Source organism: Scatophagus argus, chromosome 4, assembly GCF_020382885.2.
Source record: "Scatophagus argus isolate fScaArg1 chromosome 4, fScaArg1.pri, whole genome shotgun sequence".
Taxonomy (NCBI): domain Eukaryota; kingdom Metazoa; phylum Chordata; class Actinopteri; family Scatophagidae; genus Scatophagus; species Scatophagus argus.
The window spans coordinates 2,439,674-2,460,642 of NC_058496.1; the positions used below are offsets into that span (position 1 = coordinate 2,439,674).

General features: G+C 45.4%; 1 protein-coding gene across 7 annotated transcripts in view; it reads right to left on the reverse strand.

Moving 5' to 3' along the window:
• Positions 1-1,146: 1,146 nt before the first annotated feature.
• The window catches only part of pbx3b (pre-B-cell leukemia homeobox 3b), a 57,755-nt gene continuing 37,932 nt past the window's right edge, over positions 1,147-20,969 (reverse strand). Inside the window, exons 3-10 of one of the 7 annotated variants that reach the window (XM_046386804.1) lie at positions 13,794-14,035; positions 12,766-12,956; positions 11,631-11,766; positions 10,831-10,860; positions 6,121-6,286; positions 4,922-5,034; positions 3,989-4,078; positions 1,147-2,361 (exon numbers count right to left, since the gene is read on the reverse strand). In XM_046386804.1, the coding sequence (XP_046242760.1) occupies positions 2,269-2,361; positions 3,989-4,078; positions 4,922-5,034; positions 6,121-6,286; positions 10,831-10,860; positions 11,631-11,766; positions 12,766-12,956; positions 13,794-14,035 (1,061 nt within the window). In that variant the 3' untranslated portion in view covers positions 1,147-2,268. Of the gene's footprint in view, positions 2,362-3,988; positions 4,079-4,921; positions 5,035-5,466; positions 5,545-5,656; positions 6,016-6,120; positions 6,287-10,830; positions 10,861-11,630; positions 11,767-12,765; positions 12,957-13,793; positions 14,036-20,969 lie in introns of those variants that run through there. The other 6 variants (XM_046386806.1, XM_046386805.1, XM_046386807.1 and 3 more) reach the window with 6 other exon arrangements.

Consider the following 20,969-nt stretch of genomic DNA (forward strand, 5'->3'; position numbering starts at 1 on the left):
GGTGAACTTCTATTCACCGATTTGTGCCAATTGTGCTTCGCTTGTGCTTCGCTAAAGAAAAGCACAGAATTTAGGCACCAGGTGATAATTCAAACTATGGTGGACTATAATGTCTCAAAAAATGCATGTGTTGTAAATACTGAGGAGACCTTTTGGAGATGTGGACTCGAGTCACGTGACTCAAGTTTCATGATTTTCGACTCGATAAAATGAAACATCTCGACTACGTTTCTCACTCATTTGGTGCTGCAACGTCGTGCACCCAGTGAACTCTGAAATCTGTAATCTGTTGCTGTGCATGGCAAACTCTGTGGCCGCCAACGAGGGCTTCATGGTGCGTTCAAGTGCACCCTGTAAACTCAGAAATCTGTTCTCAAAAGGCCACGAAAGAAGTTCAAAACAGGAAAGTGTCTATCTTTACCTTATGACTCACGTTGGACTCGGAACTCTAACTTTCAGGACTCGTGACGTACTTGTGACTTCCGGGTAAACAAATCACTTGGTGCCCACTCTGTAAATAAGCACTGAAGAAAACACGAAATGATATAAAAGTCTGGTTTCTATCTTTGGTGAGGACAAATAGATGAGGTTTAAATGAGGTGAGCGTCTGTGATGGAGAAAAGTCTCTCGATGTGCTGAGTCACTGAACACGAAAGAAGCACAACCTGCCGTCCCGAAAGCAAAAGGTTTATTCATGTTTGAAATTACACAACTACCACAAGGAAGACTTTTCAGTCCAGGGTGTAGTCTGGTTAGAAAGTAACACTAAACATCTTTAATACATTAGAATCACTGCCACAAATCATTTGTCATGACTTTTCAGTTTCAGAATCACATACAATAGAAAAAAGAGAAAAGAAGTTTTGAACCCTGTTGAACAGAGCTGAAAAATGTACAGTTCTGAATACTGAAACCTCTATGCATTACAGTTTTTATAGTGATTTTTTTTCTTTTCTTTTTTTTGCATGATTTAGTAACAAGATGAGCAACATTCAAAATGTTTTCTTTTTTTTTCCCTTCAGTATTTACAACAGTTTTACTGTTTGGCGTTAATTTATCAACAACGTTCATCGCACCCCCTCGTAAAAGCCACAGACCATTAACTCCTTCAGCCCCACCCCCACCCCTCCACCCCCTCCACCCCTCCACGTCTCCCCGTCCATTTCTCATGGTATTAATATTGTTATCACTTTTTTTATTTTTTGTCATTTTAGGCTGCCGTACAGCAACGGCATTTTATTAAAAGATTAAAATATACATTAGATTACATAGAGAATGAAGAGTTTACAGTGTTACAAGATGTACTCAAAGTAACTGCGTAAAAATAGAGAAAAACATTAAATAAAGGCAAAGGAAACGATGGCGGTGATATTGTTTAGAGGTAGTAAGTGAGCACTCTAAGCTACAGAAATGTCGGGAATTATTGGTTTGTATGAATTTGAATGAGGTAATAAAGCTGCGTATTGATTGGTGGGATGTGTAATCACTCTTCAGCTATATTATGTACAACTTTTCCTGTGTAACGGGGGCTCCTTCCTGTGCACCACGAAGGAATGATCTACTGCGTTGGGATTTGTTGATAAGCAGTACCAAAAAAAAAAAAAAAAACAAATAAAAATGTTTACATATGTACATACTAAACATCAAATTATAAAATATGGAACGGTGTCATGTTATAGTCAAGCAATCAATTACACTTCTGTAGGTTCCAGAGTTTGAATTTTCCTCCCTACTAATGTACACGGCTGTAAGGCAAAAATAAATCTTGAAAGTAACTACAAAGCTGCCATTGAGCTGTCAACAGCAGCATTGTTGAGTTGCTGGACAAGATTGCGAGCGCATTACAGTCAAAGAAACAGCTGCTTTAATCTATGCGTCGTGTGAACTGAAAGAGAAGCCAATTATCAAAATGGGAGGCGGTAATTAAATCAAACAAATGGCCGTCTAAAATGAAAAACGAGTATCATCCCGTATTTTGGGTTCAGATCCTGAAAGTTTCATCTGTTTTCTGTTTGTACGTGTGCGTGTGCTTACCCCTACGTCAAACAAACAAGAGCGCGGGTGATTAAAGTTGATTTATGGAGACAGAAAAGAAACCGTCAGGAAACGCTGGGCATCAAACATGGAGGATGTGTGTCTGTGAGTGTGGCATAAAATCTGAAGGAACCAGAAAATGAATGGAAAGTTTTTTGTGTACGTCCTCTGCCGTTGGTCAGCCACTGAAAAGAGTCCATGCCCAGTTTGAGGCGAAGATGCATTAAGAGCGGATCAATTCGAGGTATCGGAGTGCACACTTCCTGGTCCTTCTGTCGGAGATATCACAGAAGACGGAGTCGTTGCATCTTGCCATCCCCCATTAGCCTGCCACACAAACGAGAAAAGGTTGAGATTACACACACACACACACACGCTCTCTGCAACATGAGCTCGGTGCATTTTTGTTCATCCAAAAATGGAAACAAGACTTTTACTTTCTGGTCTTGTCGGCTGATATTAAAATGCCGGGTGTACAGTGATGCTGTGCGATTAGTCCGGGATTCTTTTGCGTCGCAGAAGCATCAGCAAAGAGAGAACAAATTCGTCTCGTGTAACGGCCAATGGGAGCACTCCCTGAAATCAGTGTCTAAGCAGATTTCAGCAGCGGCCGACAGCTTGTCGCTACATATTCTCCTGTCAGTCAGGAAGAGGGAGGGCTCGGGCCGGGTGAGGTGGGGAGAGCTGAGTGGAAGTGACAGGGCAGGGCCTCTCCAAGAGAGCCAGTCTTAGCCAGCCTGACTTTGCTTTGCTCCAGGCATGACCTAGCCTTTACTGGATCCTCCTACGTCACCAACAACAAAGCTAAAGGTTAGTCTATGCTAATGTATCTATAAGGCACGTCGAGGGCTGCTCTGGCAAACCAGGAGCCACAGTTTGGTTTGTTCAAAATATTTTCCTTCTGGTGTTACTCCCGTCGTTGAGGCTCCCTCTGCCCTCTGCTCTCCTGTTGTGTTGTTCAGGTGCTGTTTCGGGGGGGGAGATCATACTGAGCTGTGGTGAGCCAGTAGGCGCAGCACTGAGCATGGAAGTGAGAAACCCTGTGAGAAAGTGAAAAACACTTGATCCTGGTAGGAGCTGACATGTCTAAAGAGCTTATAGCAGTGAGGCTTCAGCAAAACCGAAATGACATCAAAAGGGCTGAATGCTGGTGACGTTTGCTTACATAAAATGTGCTCTGTCTCTTTTTTCTTCTTCTTCTTCTTCTTCTTCACTGAAATCATTTTTTAATTTCCAGTAACACGGCTGTAAAATCTTAATGTTGATGCCGAAGCTTTAACTAATTTCAGGCTGTGAATATGCGTGCGTTTTACCCAACAGGCATAACAATATAAAGAGAGCAAATAGAGAGATTTTGATATAATACAGACACACACACACACACACACACACACACACACACACACACACACACACACACACACACAGCTGTCTGATAACATTTCTCTCTCTCTTCATCCTCTCTCTCATCAACAAAATTAATCTTTACTCTGATAGCTTCAGATTATGCTCTGCTTTTTTCCAAAAAGGCGCCATATCAAACCTCATCAAGGAAGATGGAATTCATGTCTGCAAAGGGCTGCAGGCGATCGCATGTTCATATTTTATCACCAAGATAAGGCTGTGGAAAATTCTGCAAAGCATTTCAAAACAGCCAAATGCAACGAGATACCGTGCAGAGAAAAGACCCCCCCCCCCCCCATCTCATTTCAAGTCAAACAAAGTATTAACAGATGTTTATTAAAGAAAAGCTGGAGGTTTATTAAATATAACTTTTATTGATATCAGGTAACAAAGCGACAGGACGCGTCTGACGCTGCACGGCCGCGGGAAGCCGAGACACACGCAATCGAATGCACTGCACTTCTTTAAATCCAATCAGAAGTGAGCAGCAGGGTTTGATGATGAAAAATAGCAGTAATTAATTTCTCTCTTTGTCTCAGTCTCTACTTACATTCAAGCCATGTGGACTGTACATCGTGTTTCCCCCCAGAGCATCATTGTATCCTGCCGTCTGACTGATAACATGGCGCAGGGTATCCACCTGAGGGGGGAGGGGGTGAGGAGGAGGGAGGGACAGACAAGGTGGACATCAACTCAGAGTCTCAGAGCGGGCCGGCACTAACTGAGAACATGCTCGGTGAAGACACTGACTAGTGTGAAATCACAGTCCTGAGATCAGCAAATGCACTAAGCAGAGCTGTAACACTGTTGCTAATGGAAAAACACCATAATAATAAAGGGCATACTGATATGACTAGCATGCTCAAATCTAGTGGACTTTCTGTCTATGGAAGAACTAAACTGGCAATAATTTAACAAAAAAAAACAACAAACAAAAACACTATGGCTGTTTTAAATTAGCTTTAATTTTTACCTTAATCATGAGCGAGCTTACTGTACTGCCATTTTTGGTGCATGGTGGTGATTGTGTGTTTGTTGTGTGGCTGCGTTAAACTTACAAAATGGAGGACATCAACAACACACAATAACAAGATGAGACAGCAATATAGAAATACAGAAAAAAGGGGGAAAACACGGTACCAAAAACCCAATACCAACCCAAGAGTTCAAGTCAAAGCCAAATGCATTCACAAAATCTTTACTCAAGATGTTTGGAATACCAGTGAATTGTGGCATGACAGCAGTGGGGTGGGATTATATTTTGGCGGCCAAAATATTCCATCCAAAGCGAAATAGTCAGTCAACACGTTAGGTCAATGGGAGGCGGTAATTTGAACTGCCCGCGCACGAGCAGCGCGGCTTTTTCTTATTTTCTATTTTTGGCTGTGCTTCAGACTGCACTGTGGATGGCTCAGTACACAGGCAAGACAAGGACAGCTCTCTGCACTGGTAGTCAGGAACTGTCCCCGATTGTTGATCCTACCTGTGACTGTACATTGGCTCCGACTTGTGCCCCTTGGTAAGAATCCCCATTCAGACTCTGCATGCTCAAGAACATGTCCCCAGAGTTTGGGAGGTTAAAAGAACCTGAAGAACCTGGAAAGGGAGGATGTAAGTAGCTGAATACATGAGAAGGCTATAAAGGGAAAGCACAGACACGCACACGCACGCGCGCACACACACACACACACACAAACAAACACACCATGTCTGCATACACAGACCCAACTCAAGCAGAAAAATACGACCACTCCCATAAAGCAGGCAACTACAAGGGTGGAGAGGAAGGAGAGGAAGGGAGGCAGAGGAGCAAACAGAAGAGGACGATATGCAGAGGATCTTTTCACGAATGCGGTGGACACAAATGAAATGGAAATCACATGACACAAGGGGGACCGGTTCTATATGCGGCTTTGGTCGCTTAAGCTCCCAATCGTTCCACATCACCTACTTCCAATCTAACGTTGGCAAGGAGGTATCACATGGTAAATGACAAGGACAATAAGAAGCTTATGAAAAGACCAGTACCAGTAAACATGTTGGTTAAAAGAGTGTTTTTGCTCTCTGCAGAATCCAGCTGAAACTCTTCATCTTTCATCTGGAATCCTGGGTGCAAGAAAAAGGGACCACTTCATAAGCTTACCACATCCCGACGCAGGTAGTCCAAACTCAGCATTACATCAGTCAACAAACCGGACTAAGCATGCCCTGTTAGGCTTTTTATGCCACTCTCATTCAATATGAACTTCATACAATACCATTACTGTAGGTAAAAATGCTCCCAGCAATTATGTTTCGCTTTATTTAGCAAAAGGAAAAAACAGCGCTACCATTCAGACGGACTACATACCATTACATTACAAATGACAGGAAGCTGACAGAAAGTCAAGGGAAAACAAATCCCATGGCATCCTTCTGAATATTTTATTTTTTTATTTTATTTTGCCAAAAATACATGTGTTCTCGGTTCACAAGTCAGGAACGCTCTCTTTATGCATGAGTTTGCTCGGCATCAGCTGTCTTATAGACAGGAGACACTGTGATCCCCGAGCTGGGAGCAGAGCCTGTCACTCCTGCCTGTGTGAATCGTGCATGAGAGAGTGAGGCAGCAGGTTAAGGGCTGAGGTAGAGGGCAGATTTCTTTTTCTTTTTGTCTTTTTGTCTATATGCAGGAGTGCCTACCGGAGTTTGGTGTGGTAGGGGAGTTGGCCTGGCTGTTCTGCACTGCAGCGGCTGCAGCGTGTGCTGCATTTACAGCAGTCTTGGCGGCGTACAGGTTGGCCTCTTCCTGAAACTTGCCGATATTTTTCTTGTACCGGATCCTTTTGTTGCCAAACCAGTTGGATACCTGCGTGGGAGAGCAGAAGAAGGAGGAGGAGCAGAGGAGTCAGACGTCAAGCAGCCACAGCACCGTGCACTGAGCAGTGTGATTGTTTCAAGATGTCATGTTTGGGTCCATCAAGTACCCAATTCCCAGCCCCTGCAGTAATGTCCGCCGGGTACACAAGCTAATTAAGCCATAATCAGGAGCCACTTGTGTCTTCTCATGGATGGGAGCGTGACACGCTCTCAGATCCGTCTCCTGGCAGAACTGAAACACAAGGGGCTCCTATTGCACAGCCTCTAAAGTCAGTGTAGTATGTGCATTTCTAATATCAGGGCTGAGTGTTAAAGGTGCAAATCCTTCAGTGAAATTTGTCAATGTTCAGATTTTACCCCCTGAAGAATATTCACTGATTCCAGATCAGCCAATCTGGGTGATTGACACCTTATGTAAATATTAAATTATTAAATGTTATAAGGCAAAGATGCAAACACAGCCTGAAGTTGTTCACTACGCATAAGTCGCATGTCAAATATGACACATACAGTTTTTACATTTAACACACCTGTCCTCGCTGATCGTTTGTGACAAAAATTCTTATTGACGCACCACACAACCTCATAACCACATAAACAGTCGCCCTTGATTAATGGCTGGCCTGAGTAGCTGTACTGAATTGCTTTGGTTTTTGAAAGGTAACATGACGCTAGCACAGCGATGAAACACATACATGCATGCTAAGCGAAGCAACTTTCGTTTGCAATTATCAAAGACGAGAGTTAGGCGGTAAAGTCACGTGAGGCGGTGAACACAGCGCGTCGGGGGGCACTCGGCGTTAATCGACGCGTTTAAAGACAAGTTTTGAGCGAAATAAACGGAGCTCTGAAGGCGAAATGATGACACCCTGCATCAGTCAGACGCAAAAGTTACCGTGAGGGGTTGAACCTTATGTGTGAATGCTGGCTCTGCAATAACCGTGGAATAATAATGAGATGATGCTTGTTTTTAATGGCTCTATAAATTAGAGTGTCTTGTCGCTGTGCTGCTGACATCCCCCCACCCCCTTTCAGGCCCTGCAGCCCCCGGCCGGACCAGCCAAAGAGCAGCTGCCCCTAATGACGCTTTATTTAATTTCCACCCATGTGCTTAAATTTTAATATCCCCAGCAGCCCGCCAATGCTGCAGCGTAAAAAACTGACTGGATTTGCAGGACATCAGATCATTTCTATCCTGCACGTCTCTGCGCTCTAAATCTTTAATATCTAGGCAATTAAAATTAATGACCATTCAGGCGAGGCCCACTGTTGGCAGGGTTTCCTTGACATCAATTGTTTGATGGGTTTACCTAGAGGTTAAACTAACAAGCAAGGTTTAATTGGAAGCAATGAAAGCCCCGGCCATCATCCTTTTTACTTAACCTGCTTATGGTGGATGGTGGAGCCAAAGACGCCGCAGTGTTCTCGCTCTTTTCGACAGCTCACAAAGTGGCCACAAACCCCAGGAAATCACAGAAAATCTTTCTCTGGAGCTCATCAGTTTCTTTAATTTAACAAAATGTTCATGCAAACAGTGTATTAAACAGAACTGCGTTTATTAAAATGTCAGCTGTGCACATGAAGACAGATTTGTGTCATTAAGCCTGATGGTTGACTGTGGCTAACACTAACACCAATAAGGCAGCGATGCATGCAAATTCTGGGCTTTTGCATCGAAATGTGATTATTTCACAAGTTAGTGACAGCTGAAACACAAACTTTAACCACTTTATTTCATCTCGTCCTTTCTGACAAAGTGTGTCATGACTGTAGTCCACCACAGGCCTGGACAGACTCGAGTCCTGCACACCAGCCGTTTCTCTCCTGCCCACTGAACTCCGGCTTCAGAGATTCTCGGGTTCAGCTAAATATTGAACAAATGCGCTGCACTGTAAGGCGCGGAGCACAACCCAATCTACAGAACTAATTCCCTTTTATCTTGTGGCAGGCCATGCATTCAATTGACTCCTATGTGTGGTGAGAAGCAGGTTGTGAGATTGAATTACCTGACATCAGCAGCCTCAAAGGCAGCGATTGTATAATGACCACGCAGACTCCTTGCAAGAACGCGATACGGCTGCCTTCAGTGCTGCCCAGCAGAAAGGCTGCAGAGCTGCGGTTAATAATTCAGACCGTTTCGCCCTGCTTCGGCCCCTCGCTACTCAGTGTAAGGCAACGCACGACGTGACGGAGATCTGAGTACATCTGAGGTTACTGCGCTCTGCAGCCTTAAACACACATACGTGAGGTGGTCCCACCAGCTGTAATACCATCAATTATACAGGACGCATTAATAATGAATAAGAACTCAAATCTTTGCTCACTGTGATCTGAAATATTGAAAAGTGTCACTCAGAAGAAAAATGTAAAGGAATCTTGAAGCGCGTTATTAAATATGGCCGCCCTCATTCAGGAGTCCATGACAAAGAGATCCTGCGATTAGAGGAACAACGTCAGCACCTCGCAAGCAGGATTTGATAGTCAAATCAAACACACTGACATCGATATCAGAAACATAACAGATTGGATTCCGTGTTTGTTAGACCTGCGGCGTTTGGACATAAACAGCGATGGAAGAAGTGCTCAGATCACTTACTTTACCAAAGTTTTAAAGTGTAGAAATACTCTGGTGCCAACTCTGAACAACGAGTCTCACTCACATTATTGGTGCATCCATGTTCAAGTCACTTTAATATTACATACATTTTAAATACATATTACTTCATATACTGTAATACTGTTTGTGAATTGCCCCCTGAGGCTCAATAATGATATAATTACATCATCATTTATTGATTATATTGTATACTGTGTTCATTTGAATCTGGAACCTCAAAATCGTACTTGAGCACAGTACTTGAGTAAATGCACTCAGTTACTTTCCACCACTGGATATAAATAAAATAGTGGAGTTGACCTGCGGGAATCTTTTATCTGTGCACCACTTGCATTTTAAGTACTCCCTGCTAAAATGAGGCAGAGCGTTTCGTCGGCGATGATGTATTGAGCGAGACTGCAGACCGATATTGGCACACCATTCACGACGGATGGTTTTTACTTAATGAACTGCTCGTGCAATCAACAAAGCACGCAAAAAGTATTTTGGGGGTGTGTGAGAAATGACTTGGCTGAGCCCTCGTGCAGCCGCGGCGAGCAGTTTGTGGCTCTGAAAGGCCGGCACACGATGACGGATAACACACTCACGGTGCGCCCGGCATCTCGTCGAGCTTCCGACTTTGCTACTCACTTAAAATGAGCCAAAGCACTAAGAATAAGTCAATAAGAATGTCTGCCGTGGCCTCCGCTTGTCGAGGACTACGCCACTAATGGGGCCTGAGATGAGTTCAAGTGAATTTTTAAAAGCCCTCTAATTTCTGCACAGACTGATTTGTTCTCATGGGAACTCGTACAGTGGCCTGCATTGCCAGGCACTCAGAGAACAGAGCGGAGCTCCATTTGCAGGGGTCGCTGGCCATTTCTTTAACAAAGCACACAGTGATCATGGGGTGGGTGGGGGGCTCGATAAACTCAGAGCGCAGTTCGAAGATTCAAAAGACCACACAATTAGCTCTACAAGGAACAAAGAAATAATGTGGTAAACAAGAGCCAAAAAGTAAAATTTCATGTGACACATTTGTACACACATAATATGGTGATAACATGGGTGTAGTTTACAAATATGACTCAGGAATAGTTTGTTCCCATGTGAGTTAAAGGGACACTTCACTCCAAAATCAAAACAAAAAAAAACCCCAACATATTTCTCCCCTCACCTGTAGTGTTGTTTATCCAATCGGATAGTTTTGGCGTGAGGTGCTGAGTTTTGGAGAAATCGGCTGCAGAGGCGTCTGTCTTCTCTTGAATATAATGGAACTAAAGGGCACTTTACCTGTGGTGCTCAAAGCGCCAAAAGAAATCAGTTTGGAAAACTTAACAACAGCGTCTCTTTCCAGAAATCATGATTCAGTTACTCAAGATGATGAGCTGTGACATTAACCAGCTCACATGGCTTAGTTAGCAGGCCTCTTCCTTCTGCATGGAAGGAAAATAGTTCCTACAAGAAACTGCTCACAACAAGGTGTGTAGATCATCTACCGGCTCATGTTTTCTGGAAAGAGACATTACTGTTGAGTTTTTCAGATGGATTTTTTTTGGCGCCATTTCGTACCATTTACTTCCATTACATTCAAGAGAAGGCAGGCGTCTCTACAGCTGACATCTCCAAAACTCTGCAGCAGCTCACACCAAAGCTGTCTGGATGGATACGCAGCACTGCAGGTGAGGGGAGAAATACGTGTTTTTAGATTCCGGGGGAAAACTGTCCCTTTAAAAGTGGGATGTAAATGCCTATCCAGTCTTTTTAAAATGTAAATTCAAACTTCAAATAGTGTAAATCATGATAGCATTAGCATTGGTCCAGCAGTGTGAGGGAGGGAGGTTCTGTGCAGTGGAAAACTGTGAGGCTATTACATACATAAACAGAGGAGGTACAAAAAAATGAAAACAGTGGATCAGGAGGAAGTTATGACATACCTGTGATACTGTGATGGTGCTTCCCACCCCCTGAAGGCAAAAAAGAATGGGCTTTTACAGTATCTGACTCTTCATGACTACACTCAATATACCCCTCAACACCCCCTCCCCACACAGAAAAAGACACTGCAGATTATTGTATAGATTCATGTTTCTCTGATACTGTGTCTCACGAGGACAACCATAGAACAATAGAGTATCAAAAAAAATCTGGTCACAGTCATAGCAGAAAAAGGAGAGCACAGGATAATAATACTTTGGATGTGGGGGTTAGGTGTGAGAGATATTGCCTTCAGGTTTACCCAGCAAGCAGGCTATGCCATGTATAAAGTGGGAAAGTTGCATCTTTAAAATGTAACTGTGAATTAGCAGAGTCCTGCAGACATACAGATAAATATCATCCGGCGTTGTGGAGCAGCAGACTTCAACTGCTTTTCTTAAAGTAATGGATGAGGCCATTTTTCTTCCCAGCTCATGACCTGAGTGGCTGACCGGGCAACAGAGAGAGCACACATGGTGGATGGGAATGAGGGGGTAAAATGGCAGGGGACCCAGCGTTGGGGCGACTAAGGAAGGACAGCATAGTGCCGTGATTGAGGCCAAGATGATATAGGCCTCCCCTCCCTGAGGCCCAGCTGTGACTGACTGGGACCAGCCTTGACTGAAGCATCATTAGGCAGCCACAATGTCAAGGTTAGCTAAGGACATTGTGTCTTGGTGGTGTGACCTACGGTGGCTGTCCCTCTAGGCTCTTCCCACCCTGATTACCCACCAGCTACTGTTAGATGAGCACTACCCACCTGGGAAACTGTGATGCTGCACTTCTTGGCAAGCTCCTCTTTAGCCTCCTCGCTGGGGTACGGGTTGCTGAGGTGCGAGTAGAAATATTCGTTCAAAATTTCCGTCGCCTGCTTGCTGAAGTTTCTCCTTTTCCGCCTGAGTGGGGAGCAAAACGAGAGAAAGGCCGAGCGAGCCTATTAGCGGGACCGGCATTAACTCATCCATTTGGATCGCACAAATTGCACAATCAATCTCACACATAAATGGTGAAAATAATGAGGAATGGGCTCTAAGGGCCCTCAGGAGCAGAATATCGTGTCCTGCTCCAAGAGTCTCGTCAACACACAGAAGACCAGACTCCGACCAATAAACTGACAAGCACACACACACACACAAACAAACAAAACACATACAATGTTTAATTTGGTCTGTTGGTCTCCAATCTCCAGCCCAAGCGTGTAATGTGTGGAGTTTAGTGCGGCGGATGGGTGGGCTTTTGTGATGGAGCGCAGAGCCCAGTCGGAGTGCATCTCGGTACATTATAGAAATCACGGCATGCACAGTTGAGCATTGTTCCTGAAGTGCCACAGCCCCAGGGATCTCCAGCAGAAACAAGCAAACTCTAACTAGATCTGGGTCCCCGTCCCTCCCAAGGGCACTACTTATCATGTTGTTGAGCATTTGCTTATTTTGCCTTGTTTACCGCACTTCACACAGGCAGTGGGCAGCAAATGTGCTTCCACTTGGCTTGCTTGGCCCGCACTTGTGCCGCCGAGCTCCACGCTGCACCACACTGTTAGCGATTAGAGTAATCCACAACACCTGCCGATGACCTCCCCTCCATCCATTACACATGACTCGGCCCCTGTTTCATCTGGTCTTAACTGCTCTCAGGTGCGGGTGTCATGATAGTCTTGAAAGTGGATGACGCATGGAACAATTAAAACCGCGCATCCCTGCAGTGCTCACACCGTGTGCTGTGCCAGAAAAGTTGGCTAGAACACAAACTTGGGACTAAAAGTGACCTCGTCCAATGCATTCGCTTATGTGGGTCATACGGAAGCAGGAAAAGTTTCTGGACGTCAAACACACACACACACACACACACACACACACAGACGTATATATACGTGCTACCTCACACGATCCACTGACCTGGCATCAAGGAATCTGGAGCGCAGGATCATGACAGCCTCACAGGTGCTCTGCTTCAGCTGCATCTGGATGGAGCTGAACTTACGGTGGATGATTCCCACCATGCGCTCAATCTCTTTGGGAGAAATGGGCCGCGTGCGAGACTGTTCCCTCAGCAGGTTCATCACATGGGTAGTGAATTCGTTACATGCCTGCCAAGTGACAGACAAAACCATCCCAGAGTCAGTTTGTTAAAATCGCAGCAGTGAGCTTTTTACAACTCGCGCGAGCTCTCTGGCTCCTGTTCTAAAGCTGTGCACACTTTTCATACAGGAAATGAGTCCATTACACGATAGCCCTTTCTGTTAAGTGTGAGTGCACTCTTTAGATATATATATATATATATGTATGTATATATTCATATATCACTTTGATGACATAATAGGTGAAGTCATCTTTGAATATAAATGCAGGCTTGCAGTGAGGCTTGGCCCTGGTGCAGAGCGAATTCAAACAGCTTTTCGTTAAACCAGTAGTTCATACATGATTAATTAGAATAACTCATTTACGTAGTGCACACTTTAGCTCATTACTCTGAGTAAAATTCGTTAAGTATTTACATTTAGATAATTAAAACCTGGAAACACCCTTAAGAAAGATGCATTTACTCCAGGCGAAGTGTTGCGTGCCCCCACGTACCCACCTCCTCTCTCAGAGAGCGCGGAGTAAATTAGTCTAATTTACCTCACCGACTTGCTGAGGCATCACTGCTACACCTTCTATTTTCACCCATAATGCCTCTGTGTTTAATGGCCGGCTCAAAGTTCGAGGTGAAGGAGCTGATTGTACGTTCATTTAACACACATGACTCAGGCTCCTGTGGATCTATAATCAGCTACAACACTGTGAATAATACTGCAGTTTCTTTTCCCCGTCATGCACACTCTGTGCAGCATTCTCGCTCGCTCTGGGAATAAAATCTCAGATTTTAAACCTTTTAACAGTGAGAAAAAAAAGAACAAAGTTTATCTGATTCTCCTCCTCCTGACCTGTTCGTATTTCTCCAGCTCCGTGTGGTAGATCTGTCTGATCTGGGTGAGTTTGGCTCTGTAGTCGGAATGTTCGATGGAGTTGTCGCCTGCTCCGCCCGAGGCCGCGGCTGCAGCTGCGGCGGCGGCAGAGCCGCCGCCCTTCTCTGGTCCTGCCACGCCCTCCGCCAGCAGCATGTTGTCTAAACGCATGAGCTGGGGGTCCGGGGGGTCCTCCTCCTGGGCGCCACGGATGCTGAGACCTGCAGCAACACACGAATAGGAGCAGAGGGTCAGCTAATGCCATCCAGGGACATGTTAAGACCGAAGACAATCACCGCGATAATGAAAAATAAAAGAGATGGAATCGGCCCACGCTGACGTGCAGAGTGCGATTAAAAACACGGCGTCTGGGTGGTGTGCTGCAGTGTGATGTTTCCCCTGCAGGTACGAACTGGGTGCCTCCTGTGTGAGTGTGTGTGTGCGTGTGTGTGCTGTGTTCCTGTCGCCCATGTCTATGCCTGTTCTCTTTTATTTACACACTGCGCTGCACACTGTGTGTACAGGAAGGCTGACATGACAGCAACATCCATAAACTGACAAATGCTCAATGGTGAAGTGGCACTTCTACTCTGTGAAAGGATGCTAAACAGAAAACTATACCTCTAGCAAGCGTCTCTGACTGTGACACAGTGAATGCCGGGAACTCCAAAAAGTAACTGCTGCCTCCCTCATTTCCATTGGCTCGAATCTTGAATTTCACAATCCTAATCGTGCTCTAAGAAGTGATGAAAATGTGCTGGTGGAATCTAAATTGGTGACCCCCAGTCTGTCATGTGCACACCTTGATGCATCCGCAACGCAAGAACAACACCAGGCTTTACAAAGAAGAAAACAAACAAAAAAAAACCACACTGAGGGTCAGAATTACAACAAAAACAAGCTCGAGCAATTCACCCTAATAAGTGGATAAAAATGTGGCTCAATGGGCAGTAAATACTGAGTGGCTACTCGAACGTTATGATTACCCGAGTTGTTTCAATTCAATAATCCCTCCCGCAATTCAGGGATTTTCAACAGCTCATTACAGCTTCATTAAGATATGGCCGGCCTCTGGATTCTAAATAAGAAGATTAGTGGCTCTATTGTGTCAGCCAGTAGGCATGCAATCAGAGGAGCCCTTTTACGGCGCTTTGACCGACTGACCCAGCGCACCATCGGCAGGAGTAAATAAAGAAAACACTCCTCTTCCTCCATCCTTCTTCTAAACACATTCTTGAATAAAAAGGGAGAAAAAAAGCAGGAAACACATCATATGGTGGCCACTCCTCTGATGTTTTCACCTCTGTCTGTGTTTTGTTCAGCCGCAGTGCCACTGAAAAACAAATTTGCCTCTATTTATGGATCGGCTGGCTTCGAGTCTTTTAGGTGTAATGGTGTGAGAGGAGTGGATGAATGTGGCTATTTGTGTTGGAGACATTGAGATGCTGGACAAGGCTCCATCAGGCTTGCAGGAGCCAAGCCATCCATGTGGACAATATGCCGCTGCTCCACTAACCCTCATCCACACATTCACGCTGCAGCTGCACACAACTCCACCCAAAGCTCTCGTTCTGGACAGGCTCGGCTGTTTCCATTCCAGTTCGTGCAGCATGAAACAAAATGATTCAAATGTTGACTGACCAGATGCTCGGCTACATATCTCAACATGCTCTAATAGCTGGTGGTTTGTCTGCCGCCACAGCTCATATTTTCCTAATTCAGTATTTACTCCCACTCTCTGGTTCAACACAAGCTCGGCAGGCTGCACTTTCCTTTGTGCTGCAGGAGGCGGTAAGTAGGTAGGCATGTTTTTCATGTCAGGTATATTAAATATAACTCTGGGACGCGGCGTACATTTCCACACCAAACCCAGTTGTCACTTTCACTCCACTCACTCTACATCCAGGGGAAATGCAGCTGGGGGAATTTACAGGGCTTTTCAGCTAAATGGGCATAAATCACTGGTTTCATTCAACCTAAATAATCACAGGCCATAAACAGCTACTAGACTCTTACCATATATTACCTTAAAGTTCCTGTGTGCAATAATGTGGCCGTTCACGGCAAAGGAAAACAGGGCGAGACATTAGAAAGTGACATGTAATCCTGTTAGTCTGCTGACATGTGGAGTGGCCGTGACATTTTTATCATACGTGTCCATTTCTATTTGGGAAATCAGCGGGATAAAAATGATTACTGCGCTGCCCCAAGAAACACTCGGCCCTGCAGGAGTCCACCAGGGTGCATTTGTGCCACGGCGGCTACGGCTGGCCATTCATAACACGCGTGTTGGGAGGGATGATGTCTGGAGCGTACAAAAAAAAATTAAAGAAAAGAAAAGAAAACGTAGCCTGCAGAAATATTTCAAAAAGAGGTATCTCTGCCTCACTGTCTCTCCCTGTGCACCTTTTGTTAGGGGAGCCAAAGATTGCGGATTCACTGTCTAAGCTCAGCATCATCACACAACTTCCACAAAACAGGCTCGAGCAAGATAATATCTTTAATTTGCTGTGCGCTTGACAAATCTGTATAGTAACTTGCAAAGCCACAGTCACATTCTAGCCGCTGCAGTGCTGCTCAAATCCTTATCCTGTTTTTGTCTGATGATATGGGTATTAAAACAAGTTTGGGCACCCGAGTTTAGCTCTAATCCACCTCCACAGTCAAAGTGGGATTAATCTCAGGAGTCGTGTCACCTTGGTAAAGCCTGCGAGCAATAGGAACTTAAGAATGAAAAATCTATATAAGGTATTTCACATGACTCCGACGATGCTGGCTCACTTAATTACCAGGACCAATTTAATGATGTAAAAGAGAGAGAGAGAGAGAAAAGAAATCTGAAATTGTAATAATAACATGTCCTTAATCTGCCTCATTTGTCATTCAACAATACAGGTGGAGTAGCTGTGGAGAAAGCACTTGCCTTTATGATTGTTCCTCATTTCTCCTGTGTGACGGAGACAAAAGGAGACACTGTGATTAATCCATCCCTATCAGTCAGGGGTGGTTCTTCTTTTCATTTTTTACAGGTTTCACCGTCGCTATCAGATCCGAGGAAGTAACAAATTTGACAGATAAAGACAATGCAGCCCCCTTTTCTCTCATATACTCTCCCCTGTTCTCTGTTTATAATCATTTCCGGTCCTGGGCTGTTGTCTCGTACATCATTCCCTGCTTGAAGCCCTGACAGTGATCTGAGCACTGCCTCGGGCCGCTCTCCTTCTCCTCCCACCTCTTTTTCCCCCTGTGCCCTCTTTTATTCTGTGGGCTTAGCTGACCTTTGGCCCGCTGCTTGTTTACTCTCATCACTGAAGTGTGAGCAGGAGAGCCATAAAGGCAGAGCCCTGCTGGGTTAATGTGGCCTGCTGAAGAGGAAAGGGGGTGGCTCTGGGCTTCTCCACCTCATTCTGCTGCACTGACTGCACTGTCAGGCGCCAGGCGATACGCTGCAACAGTCCTGCACACAAAGCCGGGGATTTGTCTTTTTATGTAATATTTTTCTTTCTGCCGCCCTGCCTCGGCGTTCAGCTGTGTCTGCTTCCAAAACATCCTGTTCATTACGAGTAACCCTGACCCCCCGCAGCTCCTCTCCCCGCCAGCGCCGCCGGTGAGCAGTTCCGGCCACGTATCGACACCCTGTTCATCTAATTGCATTGATCCGCAAAGGTCTCCCAAAGCTAACTGATCGAAACAGAATTTATTTTCTGTCAATACTTGCAAAGGTCATCTCTCTTAAAGCCGCGGAGAAGACGGCGTGAGCAGAGAGGCGGCTCGGTGGAGGAGGTGGAGGCGGAGGTGGAGGAGGAGGAGGACCGTGGCATCTAGCCTGTTACTGAGGCTCGTCCAAGGTGAGCTTTAACTCTGGCTTTGGCACTCAGGATCCAAGGCTTCTAATCCACCGTGTTATTAAAACCCGCTGCCAAAGCAACACACTGGAGACTACAGAGAGCTTAGGGTATCCATTTCACAAAGAGGCCAGTGTCACTACAGCGGCGTTCCACATCTCCTTTGACTTCATATCATCTCCTTTGTCGTGGCGCCCGGATCAGTGACTTTCAGCTCCAGAAAGCGGGGAGCTGGATCAAATTACCATTGAAAATCTTTTGTTCTGACAAATGAAACATAAGGATCCTCTTTCATCGATGTTCTTAAAGGCTTTTTTAAGCTTGGCCTACATCCACATGGCACAAAGAATCTGAGAGAATGCCTGCAGGCTCTCTCTAGCATGTACAGTAATTAACATGCCATTAACACATTAATACACATTAACTATTCCCAATGTTAATGGCAGAGTAATTACCATACCTGATAGCCCACTGTGGGGAAGCCAAAGCACATTTGCCACTTTTGTGTTTCACTTTTCTTTGTTGGGTGAGAGAAGAAGATTTGAAGAGTCTGCTTTTGTCCTCACAGAACACATGAGTACAATTACTCAAGTACTGTCCTCAAGTACAAGTTCAAGGTAAGTTTTTTGTGTTGTTTTTTAAATTTGGGGTTTGTTCATTTGGAATTTTTCTGATAAACTAAAGGACAAAGTTAGCTGATTAACAAGCCAACGGTACATATTGCAGCTAAAATGAGCTCAGCCTTAAGCATCTTCAGCAGTTAAATGCTTCAATACTTTAACATCTTTAGAGGTTGGAAGAATAAAAGAAAGAATTCTGATTGCATGCTTTTCTTCATCTTCAAACCTAAAAATAAAATCAATAATCAAGTTTGGGAACCTCTGATCTGACATAAACACTGAGAAGTGGGTTCATACAACAACGCAGCAGTTCTACCTGGAAAGAAGAAAGTTTGCACCGTGAGGCTGGGAGGACGGGCTTTAGAGCTGAGGCTGAACCACCGGAGGGGACAGAGTCTGGTGATTAAATGCGGAGTAAAAGGAGGCAGGGAACGGGCCCTAAACTGGGGAATCCCTGTCTAGAATGATGATGTATTTCCTCCCAGTGCGGTGAGTGATAAGCTAATCAGCCACGCTGACAGTGAAGTGTTACAGCCCCTCAGTGCTGGGTCAAGACTTCTCCCATCATACACCACCAGCACACACTAAACAGACAGCGCATGGAGGTGGTGGTGGAGGTGGTGGTGGTGGGGGGGGCAAAAAGTGGCTCTGGTCAGAAAAGAAGATCTCTGTCAGTTCAGGTAGCCTTTGTCCCTTGATGATGATGAGCCCCCACCTCCGTGTCCCACCCTAAAGAGAAGAAGGAGGAGGAGGAGGAGGAGGAGGAGGAGGAGGAGGAGGCGGCTGTGACAGCAGGGGTGAGGGGCGTGAGGGGAGGGTGAGGGGGGGGTGCTTGCCAGTCTCGACCCACGACTGCAAGACAGGAGCGGAGGTGGGCAAAGGGGTGGGAAAAGACAACCCAAACAAACATCTTGAAGACATTTTGCCAAGCACACCAAAATTAATCACTGTCCCACGGTGGCACTGACATTTGTGGGAAGTGACACACAACATGACAGACTAGAGGGAGAGGATGAAAGGAGGGTGAGGGAGGGTGAGGGAGGGTGGGAGGGCTGGGTAAACAAGAGCCACTGTCACTCGCTGCGATCATGTGTGTGTACTTGTGTGTGTGCGTGCGTGTGTGTGTCTATATGTGGACGTGTGAGTGCCCGCTTTGTTTCCTGCCCTCTAAGACTCGGTGTGGGCAAACGGCCAAGTGGTGCAGTGATGGCTGACCAGGCCTGGCGGTGGCGGCCGCACGCAGCGGTTGGGGAGGCTGGCCAAATGAGTGGACAGGACCTCCGCTACAGATCAGCACACTGACTGACCCTACAGAACACATACAGCACGGGGCTCCAGCGTAGGGCTCACATGGTCCGCTGCTCACAGAATGAATCGCTGAGACGCTCGTGTGTTGTTAAGGCAGACGTCCCAAATCTAAGATGAACGTATGAAAGAGTTAAAGAATATCTGAATGCTTTCGCTGCAGGTAGACGTGTTTAGTTTACGACTACGAGACGAGTTTAGACTGCATGAGACAGTTATTGTGTCCTGTGTTTCAATATTTCATTTTACCTCCCCTATTGTGTTAGCATGTTTGGCTTATTTCTTTTCTTCAGTTTCATTTTATATTTCATGTATTGATGGTCTAGCTGCTAGCCTCAATTTGCTGCAAAGGTAGGCTGATTTGTTATTCAGACCCCAAGCAAATAATGCAAATGTGGCACTGAAAGCCACTTATGAAATACCCAAAGGCAACTAATCACTCCTCCTCTCGTTCCAGCCTTTCTGCAGCCTCCTAATTAGAAGATGGAGATTGCATGAAACCAGGTCACACAGCAGGTCTTGTACACACTGATAACCAGGCAAACATGCAGGCAAAACTCCATCCAGACACCAAGCCAAGCATGCATTATTTTAAAGGCTAGAGGTGAAAAAATAATGCTATTCAGGTTATTAATCCCATATATTTCACTGTACGCTCCCAAAGAAAGGATTTAAGCTTGAAGCATTTTGTGTATGTGCTCTGCACTCGTGTGTGTGTGTGTGTGTGTGTGTGTGTGTGTACATGTGCACTCGCTCATGTCTGCATGTGTGCGTGTGAAGGCTACATGCTCGCATAAACAAAGAAACGGCATTGGTAGCATACAGCCAACCATGATCCACTGCCAGAGAGATTATTCTTTGCAGTGGCATTTCTGCAAGAGAGTTGACAGTCCATCATTTAGATTTTGCAGTGTATCCACGAAAAGGCTGCATTGCCTGAAGCAGAAGGAGCTGCTCTTTCCTTCAGTGTCTTTTATAGAAGAGAATTCAGCTTCAAATTGTAGAGCCAGAATCCTTTGCTAGCTGTGCTAGCGTGTAAGGACTCTGCTACGAGGCAACTGAGGTTATGACACTGGAATAAACCTGCGCTTGACATGCTCATTCTCCGAGTGTCTCTTGGTGGGGACTGATAATGCTCACAAAAACACATCCACCTCCAGTTTCATGGGTTGCACGCACCTGTACAAGAGCGCTGTTTCTGCAGACATCCTGAGCCTGATGTTGCTAGGTCTGCAGAGTGCAGTGCGAGGGACTGGATGGGCGGATCAGGTCCAGGCCAAACAACAGCTTGTGACAGAAGCAGGCCAGAGAGGACGCTGAGACACGCAGAGACCTAACAGGCAGCCGGCCTGCCATCCACTCTTTTTCAGCTCTCCTTATACTCA